The 18481-nt window shown below is 41.1% G+C and overlaps 1 protein-coding gene across 1 annotated transcript; it reads right to left on the bottom strand.

Annotated features, from left to right (window-relative positions):
* Positions 1 to 1082: 1082 nt before the first annotated feature.
* Positions 1083 to 17869, bottom strand: LOC142385702 (uncharacterized). Its single transcript, XM_075472423.1, has 5 exons — positions 17864 to 17869; positions 17633 to 17761; positions 6087 to 6449; positions 4914 to 5246; positions 1083 to 2186 (listed from the first exon to the last, which is right to left on the bottom strand). Exons 1-5 carry the CDS (start codon positions 17867 to 17869, stop codon positions 1815 to 1817), a joined length of 1203 nt encoding a protein of 400 aa, XP_075328538.1. The 3' UTR covers positions 1083 to 1814.
* Positions 17870 to 18481: the final 612 nt, after the last annotated feature.

Genomic DNA, 18481 nt, shown 5'->3' with positions numbered 1-18481 from the left:
GATAACCACCAGCTGTGTCGGGGGTCTCGGGCTAAATTAGGACATTTTGAGAACAACACACTCCCCAGTTAGTGTGTCCAGAGGAGGCTCAATAGATACGCACACTCCGTATCCGGGCTTTGTGCCTGTTGATGGGAAACATGCAACATCTTCAAGGTCACCAAAACAGGCAGATTCTACTTAATGAAAAGCCCCCCCACAGTAAGTCAGAGATTCTGGGAGATTTGGGATGAAGGATCCTCTCCAGATTGATGCATCATTCTGTCATTCTGATACGGACTTGGTTGACAATAAAAGTTTCTGAGTTCCACCCAGTCTGAAACATCATTATTTAGAAATAAGGGATTCCAAATCTTCTGCTGTTTAACTTTGGGTCCCTTCAGATTCCTCTGAGAGTTCCCCACGCCTCGGTGTCAGCGCCGCCAGCTGGCTAACGAGCTAAATGACAGGTTTCCAGCTCACTGACAGCTGTAAATGTTGATATCGGTTGCTGTCGGTGTTCAAACTGTTTGATAGTTACCTTGATGTGATACAACTCAACGACCAAGAGCTGCGCAGTGATAAATGTTGTTAAATATCCGTTAAAGACTCCGTGTCTGCATCCAGCTCGATGATGTTGTTTTCATGAATCAGGCGTTTCTGAGTGATGAAGAGGTCTCACTCTGAGTTATTTTCACGACCCGAGGAACGGAAGCTTGTTGGAACCAGATGGAACCGTCAATATAAAGACATCCTTCTGTAAATACACGATCTTTGCTGCAAGACGGTGCCTTACGAGGGTCAAAAGTCACTCATTGAAAAGAGATATGGAGAAGAGGAGGAAAGAATGACATGAAATAATGTAAAATTTAGAATATTTATGAATATAAAAAGACATTTATTCAAAGATTATGAAATAAAAAGAAAATTGAAAAGAAAAGAATAAAATGTAATATATTGAAATAAAATTTCTGAAAATAAAAGACAACCTGATGCAGGGATAGAACAAAGAAATCAAAATTATGACGAGAAAAAGGAATAAAATGAAAACAAATCAAAGGGAAATAAACAGAAATGTATTCAAATGAAGACGATCTGACAACAAAATATTAAAATGCATCAACTTAAAAATCATAGAATAGTCAGACTAAATAAAGATAAATACAAATAAAAAGGACAAAAATGGTGCCATACAGTAAAAAACTTCTACTATCATTGTATGGATGTATTTACAGTAGATGTTATCATTAATATTGTTTCTAAATGTCATGGTGAGACTGTTTAGACTTTTAATACGAAAAGGTTTTTTTCCAAAAAATTTTAATTAGTATACTATGACAAATTGAACAAGAAATAAAAGCAGAAAACAAACTCTTTGCCACTATCCTGGTGAACTTACTTCATGTTAAATCCTGTCAACTTCAACTTCAACTTCAACGAAAATAAAAGACAACCTGATGCTGAGAAACCTTCAGGTAACATTGTTGAACTACTGACACCTAGTGGTCAGAGCTGGAGATAGCAGTCATCTCACTGGAACTCCAAACTGCATCTGTATACATTGTGTAATACGAGCGTTCTGCTGGGAAGAAGTCAGAAATGCTTCTTCCTGCAGTAATAAAACCATTTCTGTTCATCCAGCTTTGCTTCCAGATACTAATAGAAACAGTTTTTAATCTTTTTTTCTCACAGATTCTTGTTATTGTGGCACATTACAACTTTCAGAGGAAATTAATTCCAAACTGTGGCTTTTAAAGTTTGAAGTTTGGACCAGAAGAGGCTCTCTCTGTCCGTTCAGACGCAACGAGTGCGTTGCAGCCATTTCATGTTGGGAATTATTCCTGCTCTTGGTGATCCTGCTGATGTTTAGACAGAGCAGATGCTGAGACGAACACTGCAGCACACCGGTAACAGTGGAACAGTTTATATTCAGGGCGGGAGGGCTTCTGAGCAGCGGACCGACTGGTGTCGCAGCCGAGCTGCTCCTCAGTGTGAACACGCTCATGAAGCGTGCGCTGACCTGCTGATGGGAAGCTTTTCTCACAGTGTCCACAGCTGAAGGATTTCTGTCTGCGCTGGATTGTTTGGTGTCTTCTGAGGTCCGCTGCAGTGGTGAATGATGAGCCACCCTGCTGACAGCAGTCCTGTTCACCACTGGGACGGTGCCCACAGGACTCAGAACTGGCTCCATCTGAGCCGCTCTGCTTCTGAAACAACAAAGACACAAAGACAGGGAAGGTCAGGGTTTCCTGCTGCTTTTTACAATGAACACACCGGCTCTGAACTCAACCAATACCACCAAAGAAGAAGATAGAAATCTGCCAATGTTGTAGGAAACTGAAAGCTAGGAGTTTAATTTCAGTCTAATATCTGGAGGTTAAAACTAGAAGTTGGGAGCATTCAGTTAGAAAACAGATCACAGTTTGATGCCTGATGAAGTCAAATTCCTTCTTAGCACAAAGAACAAATACTTTCCACAATTCTTCTGAGGAAATGTCCTGATTTCTGCACTTTGGGCTGTGTTTACTTTACTGATTTAGCTAAATGAAAACAAACTGTGGTGCTTCTGCTCTGTTAGTGCCAATAATCTGGCATCGAAATCCTAAACCAAACCAAACAAGCAAACAGAGACCGCATGAAGAGGTATTTTAGTCGAGATCGAGAAATGAAAGCAGCACGGTCCAAAGATGTCCAGGAATTTAGATACATCTCTAGGATGCACTGGGATGCATCATCAGTGATCTTCCTGGGGTCATAGTTAGCTCCGACATGATCACCCGCTTGGTGGCGTCTGAGTGAATAAGCCAGTCTGTCTGTCTTATCTCGTCTGGGTGATGTGTTTAGGGACCTTTAACTGTTTTCCAAGGTCCACTTTCAGCTGCCAATCTGAGGCTGAGGACAGCCAACATGCATTTGTTTGCGGGCAGGATGGGGGCTTCTCTCCCGCCCTAAGAAAGGGGATGGGATTCTTCCTGGGGCGGTGTCTGCTAGAGAGAATAGCTGAGGTGACTGCTTCTGCAACTGCCTTCAACACCTGGGCCATTTGTTTGTGGGCGGGAATGGGGCAAACATACAGAACAGATTCTTGATTTTAGACGTCAGTCAGTTCTAAACCTAGGAGCTGTGTTGCTCATTAGAGGTCAGCATAGGCATCAGAACCGCATATTATCTTGATTTGTGTCTGTACAGTTGCTGGATGTGGTCATTGAGTCCATTTGAAGTGCCATCAACAACAGGAAACTCTTCAAACCATCATCACACCAGATAACATTCATTAGAACAGGAGAACATCCCAGCTCCTGGCAGAATACTCAAGCAGATGCAGGTGGACCTGGGGAAGCAGCTCAGATTTACTAAAGACATCAGAAAAGTCTTAGACTGGACGTTATGCTTTTTGCAAAAACATCGAAACAGGTGGACCTGGAGGATGGGGTTTAACTTGAAAGACCCAAAACCCTGTATGACCCAAGGTACTATCACTGATGATGTATACAAGAGTATCAACAGATGCACGTTACAACCATGATAACCTTTCTTCGCCAGGGAATTCCAGCATTAGGGTGGTTGAACACCATGAATAAACCAGGATCAACTGGAGGGAAAGCTGAAAGATGCATCCGGGTCGGAAGGGGCAGCAACTCAACCTGCAGCTTTTGTGTGGGAGGACGCAAACCTGCATTAAAAACTCCCAAAGAAACATAACCCAAAGAGAGGCCACTCGGGCTGGGCGGTATACCGTTAAAAAACCGTGATCTCGGTTCACACCTACACACGGTTCACTTTTTGACGAGAGAAGGTTTTTTTTTTTTTTTCATCATGAGCCTGATCACACTTCATACTACGTGCGTGAGCTTCATACTTCGTGTCCCACTTCACTTCAACTCTGCTCCTGTAAAGTCCACTGTTGTTGCTTTTCCACTATGGGTGTCAACACAATGTAAGATGTTTTTTGAACTAATAAAAATAATTGCCGTTAATTGCTATAATGAGGCTGGTGAGAGTATAGGCAGACAAGTAATACATTGCTACATGTTTTAACTGATTTAGGAGCGAAATACATAGCCATATGACACAAACAACCGTGACAAAATACCTTCTACGTTGCATTTGGCCTTTAATTCAATGAAAACATTCACCCAATATCAATTAAATCCGTTTGTTTTACGTGGCACTTCAGCCCGTTTGGTTTCTGTTGCACTTTTAATTCGCTAGTTAGCTCAACACACGGACCTAGTAATAAGTGTTGCCAGATGTAGAACGAGAACTAAGCGGCTGCTGTCCTTAAAACAAGCCCAAAACAGCTACATAATGTAGCACTACCACAGCCCTTTAGCCCTTCTTCCTTGAAAACTGTGGCAGTACTGGGACTGAACAACATGTCTGCCCTCTTGTGGAGAGGAGTATTACAGTGTAAGTGTTGGCCCCAATAGAATAGATTATTTCAGGCTTATTTTACGCAATGCTGCATCTTCTCTTAATGTTGAGACTTTGTTGGATAGAGGGTTAAGGGAAATATAAACTATAAATTATAAAATATATTATTGAAATGAAAAAGTGATTAAAATAGAAATAGAGATTAATTTAAATTCAGGATTTTATCTCATTTTTAAATTTAATTTCAGTCTTTTCTTCAGAAACATTGAGAGAACCGCCCAGCCCTAGAGGCCACACAGTATCTGATAATGCTCTTCCTTTCACAATTAAACATGACCTTACTTATACGGTTGATTCCCTTTGGTTCTGATTTCACCGAACATTTAAATGACATTGAAAACTTGTGACATGGCTGTTTAAAGAGAAACAACTCACTGAATATGTAAGGATTAAAAAACTCCAACATCGCTGTCCTTCTCCAATGGGAGCCTCTTGCCTACTTGCTCAGTTAAATCCTAAACCCATCAGGAGATGGGAAAATAAGTGTTTGATGTACATACCTCACAGTGATTCTTCTTGGATCGTCTCTTTCTGCCGTGGCTTTGTTGGTGACTCTGAAAGCCACGTGGAGTCGTTAAATTTTCATCACACTGGGAATCACTGCATGCTTGTGCTCCATTGCAGACAAGCTGATGTTTTTTGAAGGAAGAGAAGTAACCAAAGGACTTCCCACACTGTCCACAACCAAAAGGTTTAACTCCACTATGGATACGTTGATGTGACATTAAATGACTTCTCCGATTAAAAGCCTTCCCACACTGTCCACAACTGAAAGGTTTAACTCCACTGTGGATACGTTGATGTGTTACTAAGTCATTTTTCTGATTAAAAGCCTTCCCACACTGGTCACAACTGAAAGGTTTAAATCCACTGTGGACACGTCTATGTGTTATTAAGGTACTTTTATCAGTAAAAGCCTTCCCGCACTGTCCACAACTGAAAGGTTTAACTCCACTGTGGATATGTTGATGTTTTGTTAAGGTGCTTTTACAAGTAAAAGCCTTCCCACACTGTCCACAACTGAAAGGTTTAACTCCACTGTGGTTACGTTGATGTTTTGTTAAGTTACTTTTATCAGTAAAAGCCTTCCCACACTGTCCACAACTGAAAGGTTTAACTCCACTGTGGATATGTTGATGTAATATTAAGGTACTTTTATGAGTGAAAGCCTTCCCACACTGTCCACAACTGAAAGGTTTAACTCCACTGTGGATATGTTGATGAGTTGTTAAGGTGCTTTTACGAGTGAAAGCCCTCCCACACTGTCCACAAATAAAAGGTTTAACTCCACTGTGGATACTTTGATGTTTTGTTAAGGTGCTTTTATGAGTGAAAGCCTTCCCACACTGTCCACAACTGAAAGGTTTAACTCCACTGTGGATACTTTGATGTTTTGTTAAGGTGTTTTTATGAGTGAAAGCCTTCCCACACTGTCCACAACTGAAAGGTTTAACTCCACTGTGGCTATGTTGATGTTTTGTTAAGGCACTTTTATCAGTAAAAGCCTTCCCACACTGTCCACAAATGAAAGGTTTAACTCCACTGTGGATATGTTCATGTGATATTAAGGCACTTTTACAAGTGAAAGCCTTCCCACACTGTCCACAAATAAAAGGTTTAACTCCACTGTGGATACGTTGATGTTTTGTTAAGCGACTTTTATCAGTAAAAGCCTTCCCACACTGTCCACAACTGAAAGGTTTAACTCCACTGTGGATACGTTGATGTTCTGTTAAGTTACTTTTATCAGTAAATGCCTTCCCACACTGTCCACAACTGAAAGGTTTAACTCCACTGTGGATACGTTGATGTCTTATTAAGGCACTTTTATTTGTGAAAGCCTTCCCACACTGTCCACAAATGAAAGGTTTAACTCCACTGTGGATGCGTTGATGTGTTATTAAGGAACTTTTCTGAGTAAAAGACGTCCCACACTGTCCACAACTGAGTGGTTTCTCTCTGTTTGCTGTTGTTGACTGAGCTTCATCATTATCCTGAAGGGAATTAGGTTCCACTGTGTTTGACCTTTTAAACTCCTAGAGAGACAAAAAAAAAAGATCATGAAGAACAAAGTTTATATGTATTTAGCATCTCAATAACATGAGCTAACTCCTTCTCACTGATATTCAATAGATACACCTCTGTAATTACAGATCTATGACACAAAATGACTGAACTTGACCAGACAAACATGGAAATATCCTGAGTTCATATATCTTTGGTAATATCTTTATATAGATTAGTAACTGATCCTTAGAGAAAAACTGAATACTGAATGAATTTGTAGTAACACAGTGGGATACTGCACATATCTCCATTTAGATCTGCCATCAGGAGGACTCTGATGGACACTACAACACTGAGGCAGGTAAACAACCTGTTAAATATTGATAATTGAAGATCATCCGATCAGAAACAGGGATATCAGAGCATCATGGGTTCATCCTCAACTCCAAAACCTAAACATTCTCCCTCTTCAGAGGTCCGTAGCACTAACACAGGTGACCGATATGTAATCGGCCAGAATACATTTTTGGGAACTATATCATAATGAAACCGTCTCACCTCTTCTGAAGAAGCCATTTTCCATCTGTAGTGGTTGAGTTGAGAAAACAAAATGTCTGTCAACGTTCCTCCTTGGTCATCTGTTAATCCCACCGAGCACCTGTAGCATCAGATATTCATTAGCCCCCATCCTTGTTTCATGTTTATCAGCCAAAACAGTATGTTTGACAAAGACAGTCTGGGAGAGGACCTTTAAGTTCAAGATCCTTTGGGACAGATAAGATGAAGTGAAAAAGCACACTCTCCTTATTTTAAGGATAAAGTACATAAATCCATTACATTCCACTCAGTGGAGGTCAGGTTGTGGAGGGAACATGTCCAGTTGGGACCTCATATATTATCAAATGACCAGTCCACTCCCTTTATTGAGCTGTTAGCGTTCCCCTGATGGACACGCAGTTCTCCATATAACACTGGTGTTAAGATCTACTGGTGAAACTAGAGTATCTGAGAAAGATGTTTCATAGGCGTTGTTGGCGTTGTTGGGGATCAAAGGTCAAAGAAGCAGCAAATAAACCAAGTTAGTCCTTAGAATTATAAAAGTCCTCTTTCTGAACCGTAACAACACAACAATCGTGTCAAATTAACTTTAGCCTGAAAACGTTACACATTAAACTATGACAAAGTCTTATTTTGACAATTATTAGCTGATATTTCAGATTCATTAGTTCTCTGTTCAGAAGAAGGAGACGGAGGATGTGCTCATCCTGCCCCCCCCCCCTTCCTGCCTGGGGTTGTTCAATAGGAGGGTTTCACTTGACGTCACTTCCGTATTTTTCTAAGCGCGCAAACCCAGGTGGTGGGCAACCTGAGCTGGAGCCCATTGAAAACACTGTGTTTTGTCTGCCACTTTTTGCCCAAAATACCTAAGTTTTGTGCCGTTTTTGGATGTAGCAATCGGTCTAACCGAGAGAAGGGAAAGGGTTACTATCGGTTACCTAAGGTAATCGCCCATAGAGGTGAGAAATGGAAAAAAAACTCACAGAACAACGCCGCAAAAAGTGGACAGTTAACCTACGTTTACAGACTGGAGGAGCTGAATATGGAAATGCTCGTGTCTGCGGTGACCACTTCGTCAAAGGTATGTGCGAAATCTAACTGTTTTGTAGTAGTTCAGTAAAGTATTATGTTGTTAAATGCCAATCAACAGTAATGTAATACGGGCTACGTTTGGGCTTTGTTTTGAAGGCCACAGCGCGTTGTTAGCTACTGAGTCAGTGGACTGGGCTCCGACGGTCAAGCTGGGTTACCCAAACACAGAGCTAAGACACCGTCATTGGTGTTTCATGCGATCTCTGAGAGTGGTTGATCTAAACAAAACAAATTTGTCACATCGTCACAATCTTCACATTTCAGTAGTATCCACGAAGTGCTTAAGTGCTAACAGCGCACATTAGCTCCCAAGTTCTTGACAACAGAATCGCTCGCTCTCTCTCTGCCTTGTGCATTAGGCTAACAAAGACACAATGTCAGCATTTGGATATTTGGATCTCGGCATTTTATCAAAACATGAAAGCCAACATTCACAGCTCGGCATTCAACATGTTAAGTTCTGCTTTACTGCCCAGCCCTGCACTACACACTGCATTTTCCATTGGGATAATGCACCGTAAACAACACAGAAAACAAACTTACCCTGGCGAACACCAAAACACAATCATTCTGTAGACGTTTTACTCCGAGTTTGCTGATCCATCCGCTGTGGTAATAGTTGTATGCTTCCAAACTTTTGTGAGCCTTCATCTGTTGCTTGGTAGCTCGTCATGTCCACAGCCTCTATTTTCGGCAAATCGTTCCGGTTTTGAGAAAATTCGGACATTTTCATTAAGTATGTGTCACGCCCAATGTATTTCTCAACTAACGCAAAATACCTTTCCCTATGTGCCGGCTACAAACCACTACAATATTCACTCATCTCCATATTCTCCATGTTGTTGCTATGCTGTAGTCAAGCTTCCTGCCCACCAGCTGAATTTCGCGCGCTCCCGTGATGACGTAACTGAAACCCTCCTATGGCTTCTTCACCATGACAACAGCTGAGCAAACAGCAAGTGACTGTTTTAAAAAACAGAGCATCTGTATCAGTTTGAACCAGTCAGACCCTGAAGAAGAAAGAGATCCTGCAGAGGTTCCACCGTCAGAGCTTCAACAGGTCGCTCATTTCCGCCTGGCGCAGGGCTTGAAAAGCCGGCGCGGCGTCGTGCACCAGTCGAAATTTGTAACTTGGTGCACGCTAAGAACGACAAACCGGATGGACCAATTGGAAAACAGGCTCACGGCTGACGCTTTTGTCATGTAAAATACTTTGTATTCTCTACACTAAACGAGCGCCAAATTGGCCAATTTTAGAGGCTTTATAACTGAACCATAAAGCATCACACAGACCTCATTCAAAGTTTATATATGACAGGAGACTCTCGGCTTTAACTAAACCCAAGGGTTTGTTGATACATTATACAGCTTTGACCCAACGGCAGTTTACGTTTTAGGTAGACTACATCTTAGCTGCCGGATCTGGACAAATTTGACTTCAAAACGTAGGCATTTTTGTCCTCTTTCACCCAAAGTCACCCTCATTGGCTCTGCCACACATTTTTCTTACAAATTGCCTCTGAGCCCAGAGGTCACCTCTCCATTTCCATTATAAAGGCCATTATAAATTATTTTAAAACTGCCATAGAAAACGAGCCACCAAATGAAAATTACAACGCTGGCTTCTGCCGTCTCTTGGGGCGCTGCCGCTGACGGTTCAAGAATTATTCGGATACGACTTTTACTTTTCTAACGGCCGTTTGTTCGAGACAGTAGGCTACAGTCAAAATTATAGTCCAATTTTAAGAAGCCATAGTGTGTGCACATATGTCAGTTTGCTCTCTGTTTAACACAGCTGGTTCCGTCTCCGTAGCAACGCATTAGGATCCTGCTCTGTTCTAATGCTGCGTGTACACCAAGGCGACTGGTAGCGGAGGTAGCTGGAGAAGCTTCGCTTTTGTTCGCTCGTGACGTCACATTTAGAAGGAAGAGAAGAAAGAGAGGGCAGGGACACAAATAAACGTATTATTATTTACAATTTGTTATACAAGATATACATCACGTTACAAATTATGTAAAACTACATTAGGTACACCTGAGAAGAGCAGGAATAGCTTTGTTATTATCCCGATATGCAAATGTTGTGGGGTTGTACAATATCTGGTGGGCAGACACCGTGTCGGATTAATTTTTGAGTAGCCACGGTTAAAGGACGTAGGAACTAGGAACCAAAATTTACACGTGTGTTTCTGTGAACGCCGCGGATTGTCGGACCGCTACAATCTATGGATTGTCATTGGTTTTCGCCGAACCGCGTCATAGCTCATTACTATAATATTAGCTTGAGTTTAATCGCTGGAATTTGCTGTGGTCGCCCAGTTTGCTCACCCTCCATAGAGAAATAATTATTTCCGGCGCTCAGTTAGCGTAGGTCGCTCTTGGTGTACACAAGGCATAAGACTGCTTATGAGAGCAGAGCTAAGATGGATGCCCTGTTATAACAGCTTAATGTTATAAATCTTATCTGCGTTTCTCCTTTAAACTGATAGTGAGGGGAAGTCTGAAAATACCCACAATGCAATGAGAAAATGCATTGAAAAGTACTTACCGAGAATATTTTGAAAATTCCATAAAAGCTGTATTTTAAACAGGACCTTGATAAAAATGATATAACTGTCTTCATCATACCTGTCTTAGGAATTTTGGGCCTCAATCGATTGAAAAGCACTTAAAGGAGGCCTCATAACTCAGCCATACGACGTCACAGAGACCTCATTCAAAGTTTATATGTGACAGGAGAATCAACTTTAACTGAACTAAAGGGTTTGTTGATAGGGCGGGCATTAGATTGGCACCCATAAAAATTTATTCAGAAATGTTCTAGTTATTATTATTGTTGCATCCTGAAAGGTAACGATAATTCCCAAGTGTGTCCATTGAAGCACACTATTTCATAACAAACAAACAAAGGGTTACACTTAAAAGTCCTATAACTATATTCTAAGTACTATATCAGACTAGAATGGTGAGAACACACCTATTGAAATGTCAACTTCTGCAGGCTCATCAGCTATTATGTAAATAATCTTTCTCTTTGGCCGCTGTGGAGGGGGCGTGGTGCATCAGCTGCAGGAGAGAGGTGTGGAAGGGGCTCAGGGAAGCAGCATCAGGTGAGTGATTAGTGCACCAGAAACCAATTGTCTAATCACTCTCCCCTTTTAAAAACAGTAGCGAGCTGGGCCTGGGAGGAGAGGAAGGAGACACGAGGAACGCATGTGGAGTCGAACACAGGAGCTGGGAGACTCCACATGAGAAGTGTGATTGTCAAAATAAAAATACTTGAAACTGCCAAGAAAGGCTCACTGGATTTACTAGCTGAACGAACCCACAGTGGCACAGAACTGCCACAGCCACCTTTTGGCCGGTAAGGTTCTAAGCAGAAGCATCATTGATGACAGTGCTACAGGGGCATCGTTTTCTTCTCCACTTTCCTCCTTGTAGAGTAGTTAGCGGTAACCTTTTCGTAGCAGCGACACCTCTGTGACGGAGAAAACTGAAACTACTGGCGCATCGACTCGCGCCACTATAAATGAAACCAGAGTGGTGTAAAAAGAGAGTGGCGACACTCCCATAGACTTCTATTGAAAGAAAGGAATATGGAAGTCAGGTGGGTCACAGAGACACCAGAGTTCCAAATAAGAGACGCAGTTCTGTTAACCTCAATTGCTCGTCAAGAACAATTACTGCTAAGTTAATGAAATAACAGCATTTTAAACGTTTTTTTTTACATTTTTAAGCATTAGCTATCAGAAGTATACTCTTAGACATCGTTATTTTTACTTTTGGATTGCATGAAATGACGATGCTGATGTGAAAAATGGAATGGATTTAAAGACCTAACTGAAATGGTAACGGAGGCTAACGTGAGGTAATTAACGTGATCATTTCACTAAAGTCTGTTAACTTTTTATTGTCAGGTGACATTATGTAAAGTTGTTTTGGTTGTTAGGTTTTCAAACATTACCAAAATACTATATACGCCTATCGTAATAACACATTTAATCTTTTTTGTCATTGTGAGGCATTAGCTGACTGGTCTTTAATTAATTAAGTAAGTTTTTTTCAGCATGACTTTGCAATTGTGATAATTAATTTATGAATTTCTCTGTTGTTATTTTCAGGGAGGTCACCAGATGTGGTGGTCGCCGCTGCCATGCTGCCATGCTGCCATGGATGAAGCCTCATTAGGACTACAGCACATTTCTACAACGTCTAAACCCTTAGATTTAATCAAATACAGTTCACTGTTGCAGATTAATCTACCCAACAGTATAAATAACAGAAAAATAACTTCTTTATTAAGGCTTGTTTTACATTTTATAATAAAATGTTTGGTCTAAATCTGTAGTTTGTTTGTTTTTTGCACAACTGACACATTTATTTTGTCATCAATATGGTTTTAACCAGACAAATTATGTTTGTTTCATATGTATTCAGTCTACAAAATGATGTCTTCTACAGAAAAGAAGAATTGATCCCAACTCATCAGTCAAAGCATCTACAGCTACATATTTCCCTCCAAGTCATTTAAAGCTTCTTTAAAATAATTTATTCAGCTCAGCTTTGCCATTCAGCTCATTTTCCATCTGACACCAGAGAGAACAGACAGACTGAATGACATCTTCTACAGATGGGCTGTTTGGGACAACAGGAGTAGATCCTGGGAACAGACAGTAACATCAGGCTCTGTTGAAGGATGTAGATCTGAAGGTAAGCTGGACCTCTGGCATGATGAAGTATAAAGGAGGACAAGGTAGCTGCCCCCTGCTAGCATGCAGATGTACCCTATACGATTTAAAACGGTGATAAATGAGTCTCTGCGGCTCCAAAAAAGAAAAACGTTGATAAAATACATCGTCAGTGAAGTGATCAATGCACATTATTTGTCAATATTTATGGAAAACTGCGTCGTAAATGTTAAAGACAACAGTGACGTCATCAACACCGCTCACGCAGCCACCATGCTGGAAGCTTTACGCGGTTCGGTAAAGTTAGAAAGATATCGGCAGATTCGGACTTCCGGGATCAATAACTCAGAAGTGAGACATTGTTAAAACACAAAACACGCATATTTTCAACCGTAGTAAGACAGACAAAGAGCTCCAAGCTAATTTTGATCAGAACGAGCCATCCTCTGCGCCACAGCAATAACATTAGTGTTATTACAAAATATACTAATTAGTATCACTACACACTTCACTGGTCTCCTACAACTCTTGGTTCGAAAGAAATTCAGTTTTCATAACTTCTGGGATTTTTTATTAGAAATATTAATCAATAATTAATCTTGGTTTAATAAAAGGTCATGTACTTTTCTGAATTTTAGAATGAATTAACTCACAGACAATGAGAGGCTTACTGTGCATAAAGTTATCAACTGCAGTTTGGAAGTTTTACATAAATGAAGCTTATTGTTTTTTAAGAATGTATATGGTTTACTGATGCTACCTTTTCATATTACAGTACCTTCATGCCCTTTCAAACTACATTTTTGTGGTTGATCCTCTGCACGGGTCAAATGAAGTTGAGGACTCCAGAATGGCTGGCTACAGATTTGGGTAATTTAATTAAATAAATGATGGGAAGTTAATAGGTTACATACACATTCTGTATAGCCATGGAGTAAGCACAAAGGTAAAGCAAAAATGTATCTTACTTTCAACCTGTAGACAATATTTCCAGATGTGCAGGAACAGACTGGGAAAGGAGGACTGGGATAACATCAAGTGGCAGCCTGGCAAGATAAGCCACACCTTCCAGAAAGATGCCACCAGCTGTGGGATCTTTGTCATGCAGGTGATTCTTCTGTTTTCTTTAGGATAAAAAACATGTAGTGCTACTATGTAAGATGATCATACACAGTACATATGTTGTTTTGCCACCTCTACAGATGGCCAAGATGACAGTGACCCAGTTTCCAAACATCCCAGAAAGGTTTCATATTGATTCATCAAAAAAATATCTTGAAAAACTAAGAAGAGACATGGCAGAAGAAATTCTGAAAGGATCAGGTATTGCTCAAAATATTACATGAATATGTCAAACAGTTCCTATAAACAGTAATAAAGGCCTGTATTTTCTTTTTTCCAGTTTGAAAGGATGAGTTCTGTTTCTTCTGTGGGAATGAGGACCTTCCCAAGACTGCCGTTGATGTTGTCTGGGTGAGATTTAGAGATCAAATCATCTGAATAGTGGATAATCAATAGATAATCTGGGGTTAAGAACCAGACACAACATTAAACGATTCAAATATTATACACTCTTTAGGGATTATGTAGAGGTAACATTTTAATATATGTTTAATATATTTGTCCCTGTAGATTGAGTGTGGAACTTGATGGTTTCACACACAGTGCTTTGGAATGACAGCAGCAACGCCACCAAACAAAGACACTCCTTGGTATTGTGTACCGTGCAACCCTAAATAAAGATGCTATAGACCCATGAAGCGTGTAGTGAGTTTGGTGACACTGCACTGTATCCTAGTGAAGTTATTGATTAATATTCCTAATAAAAATTCCAAGAAATTATGAAAAAAAAAAAATTCAAACCAAGAGTTGTTAGTGAGTCCGTGAACACATCAGAATTGTTTTGAAATCGATATGTAGAAAAAAAGTGAGTTATTACAAAATAAAAGCCATAAATAAGACAATCATATACAGTGATTACTTATGCCTTTTTTTAAAAAAATCAAAAAGGTTTTCCTTGATAATAAAGGGTGTGGGAACTACACAACGAGTTCATGAACACACCAGAAGTGGTTTGGTGTTGATATCTTTAAAAACAAGAGAGCTATTACAAAATAAATGTCTAAAATGGAATTAATTATGCTCACTGAGTACATGTTCCACCTAAAATGATTTTTCTGGAAACTAAAAGGCTGTGAAAGCTTTATAGTGAGTTCACAAACACATCAGAAGTGGTTTGGTGTTCATTGGTTGAATTTCCAGTAGGGCTGACGGCAAATAATCGATTGGTCGTTGGTCGACCAAAAAAATTACCAGTCGACCAAATTCCATTGGTTGATTGGTCGCAGGAAAAAAAAAAGCTGCGTCTCGTCAAAGGGCTCCCGGGACTTTTAATTTGAAGGGCTTGACAAAGGAAGACGTCAAACAAATCAAAACGGTAATTTCGTGTCACAAGGACAGAACAATCAGTTAGCGCGTAACCCGTCCTGGGGTAACGTCCCAGGAGTTCGTTGCGCAGGGCACACTTTGCAGCGGTGCATCAATGCGGCTCTTAAAAAAGATCCCATTTGCCGTGTCATAGCAGCTGCCAGACGTCTTGTTGGACATTTTAAGAAAAGTGCCAAGGCTACAGCGGCTCTCACTGAAAAACAAATACAACAGAACGTTGTTGAACACAAACTCATCCAGGATGTCTCCACGAGATGGAACTCCACTGCATGTTGGAGCGCCTTCTGGAACAGAGGTGGCCGGTCAGCGCTGTACTTCCGACCCCGTTACCACACACAGATCACGGCCGCGCTGTCATCCTCGCGCAGCAACAGGTTTATTTATTTTATTTTGGTGACGTCTTTTCATGTTTATGAGCATGGGCAGCGTGGCAGAGAGATGCATTAACATCTTGTGAAAGCAACTCGGTAAGTGTGACCATCGGCTTCAGCACCGACACTATGTCGCGGTCAGAATGTTCAAAGTCCGCCTGTCTTTCTGATTATTTTTTGTGACACATTCAGAATGTCAAAATCTGAAATAATTTGCCCGTGTAAAGAGAGGGCAGACTTGAAGCACCCGGCTTGTGCGCTTGTAAAATTCTGCTTGTCAGCCAATGGTCACTAACGTCGGGTTTTTTCTCACTCTCCGACTGAGAGAAGAACTGAGCAGTCAATTAATTTTTGTGTAGGCTATAGGCCTAGTGTTTAGACGAACCAGGACACATTTTGGTAAATGCGCATAGATGCGGCAGCCGGGCATTAAAGGCAAATGTTGTTGTTTAAAAAAAAAAAAAAAAAAAAAAAAAAAAAAAAAAAAAAATCACATTTTTTTTCAAATGTTTTTTTTTTTTTTTTTTGGGGGGGGGGGGGGGGGGGGTGTCGATTAGTCGATTAATCGGAGTAAATGACGACCACTGGTCGACCAACAAAATCCTTGGTCGTGGACAGCCCTAATTTCCAGTGAGTTATTCAATTTTTTTTTTTTTTTTTTTTTTTTTTTTAAAGGCGTTGCACTTTTGCGACGGTCCCTAAGCGCTCCGGCTGCCGTAGTTCACTTAGAAGTACATTCGGCACGGTTACTCTGACCTTTCGCCAGACTCGCTTATTTTGGTGAGCTGATAAAGCCTGTGGAATGTTAGTCTTAGTTTTCTGTACAAAATAATACCATCCTGAGGCTAATTGGTGCGGTTTTGTGACGCTATTCCAGTTACACGCCAGGAAATAGGCGAATGTGGAATATAAAGCAGCTTCATGTGCACAGCGGAACTCGTAGTAATGCATGTGTACCGGTAATTACTGCCTTTAAACAATTTAGATATATTAACCTCATTAAACACTTGTACTCGGAGACCTCCATCTTTATCAGAAACATGCCGATAATGGAAGGTTAACACAGCGCATTTTTTGGCTTTGGCGGTGTTTTTAAACACTGCTTCGTGTGGACAGTGTCAGTCCAAACAGGAAGACTGAACCGGAGCCGAACCGTCCTAACGATGAAGATGGAAAACTTACCTGCGTTGCTGCTTCAGAGCTCCATAAAAACCAAGAAGACAAAAGTCTCCGGTGATCTGCTTTTTAGACCAGAGGGGTGTAAACAAAGAGCATCGACCCCCCCACAGACTTCTAAAGAAAGGAAGGAATGCGGAAGTCACGTGGCTCACGGAGCCGACTTCATCAGTGACCAGCTGAGGGGACCAGGCCGTCTCCATGGTTACCAAATGATGCACGAGAGGTGCCGTTATAGTTTCGTCGAGATAACGAGATAAATAACTCGTTATCTCGCGAAAAGGAAATGCTTGTCACACCAGCGGGATTTGCTTTGTGCATTTTCACAAACGCTCCACATTCCATGTTTGATTCACAGGCTGCTTTATACACACTCCGTATCCGGGCTTTGTGCCTGTTGATGGGAAACATGCAACATCTTCAAGGTCACCAAAATAGGCAGAATCTATGGAGTAAGACCGCTGCCGAAAAGATGTATCCATGATTCTAACCATTCGTGCTCGTAATGATAAAGTTGGACACAAAATTCTGCTGTCTTACACATGAGTCTGAGAAATTGTTCGGGTTAGGAATGTTTTTTTATGTGAGTATGAATCTAAAAGCTGTGAGTGCAAAGTCTTGTGAATACCACTCTAATTTCTACGACTACGAATTCTCCACTGTGAACACGAATTCAGGTTTGTGGGTACGACTAGAAAAGTGTTGAAATGACATCACATAGCTCACAGGGGAAAGTAATCCAACCATGATTGCTCCAACCGCGCATGCTTTCTTTTTTATGGATACAAAGAAGTTTCGATTGATGATCGGATTAGATGGTCAATCAATCAGATTGATGAAGGTGCACTTCTACACCTCCATCATCGAGTCCATCCTCACCTCATCCATCACCATCTGGTACGCTGCGGCCACCGCCAAGGACAAGGGCTGCAGCGTATCATCCACTCTGCGGAGAGGCGGATCGGCTGCAATCTGCCATCTCTCCAGGACCTGCACGCCTCCAGGACGCTGAGGCGGGCATTTTATGACATTTTATGACACCAGCACAGGTCACCAGTCCATCACAGGGCCACACAGAGACAAACAAGACAAACAACCATGCATACTCACACTCATCTTAGGCTCAATTTACAATCACCAGTTAACCTAACTTGCATGTTTTAGTTGGATTGGAGGAAGCTGGAGTAGCTGGAGAGAACCCAAGCTTCCATTGTGCAGGGAGAACACGCACAGCTAACTGTGTGACATAAATTTCAAATTACTAAGGTATGCTTACAAAAATTTAGATTAGATTCATACAACCACACTGTGATCCTACAATAGATGAATGACTGGTCCAGTGTAGTTGTTGAAATAATTTATAATAAAATGTCATAGGCGTGCATCAGATTGTAGCCGACCCCTCCCACCCCGGACACAAACTGTTCGAAGCACTCTCCATACGGTGGCCGGGACCCACCATTGCTGCAAATAAAAGTAACGCTGCAAACAAAAACAAACTCTACTGCAAATAAAAGTAACGCTGCAAACAAAAACAAACACTACTGCAAATAAAAGAAACGCAGCGGCAAAGAAAAGAAACGCTGACGCTGCAAATAAAAGAGACGCTGCAAATAAAAGAGGCTGCAAATAAAAAAAGCCACAACAGAAGTGGATAATCGGGGACTGCTTTTGCCGATTCACCTGTGTGAGGTGAAGTAACTTAGAAGAAGAAACGAGGAATAATCA

This window comes from Odontesthes bonariensis, chromosome 8 (assembly GCF_027942865.1).
Source record: "Odontesthes bonariensis isolate fOdoBon6 chromosome 8, fOdoBon6.hap1, whole genome shotgun sequence".
Classification (NCBI taxonomy): Eukaryota; Metazoa; Chordata; class Actinopteri; order Atheriniformes; family Atherinopsidae; genus Odontesthes; species Odontesthes bonariensis.
Note: the sequence above shows the minus strand (reverse complement) of the source record. Positions and strands in the feature narration are given on the sequence as shown.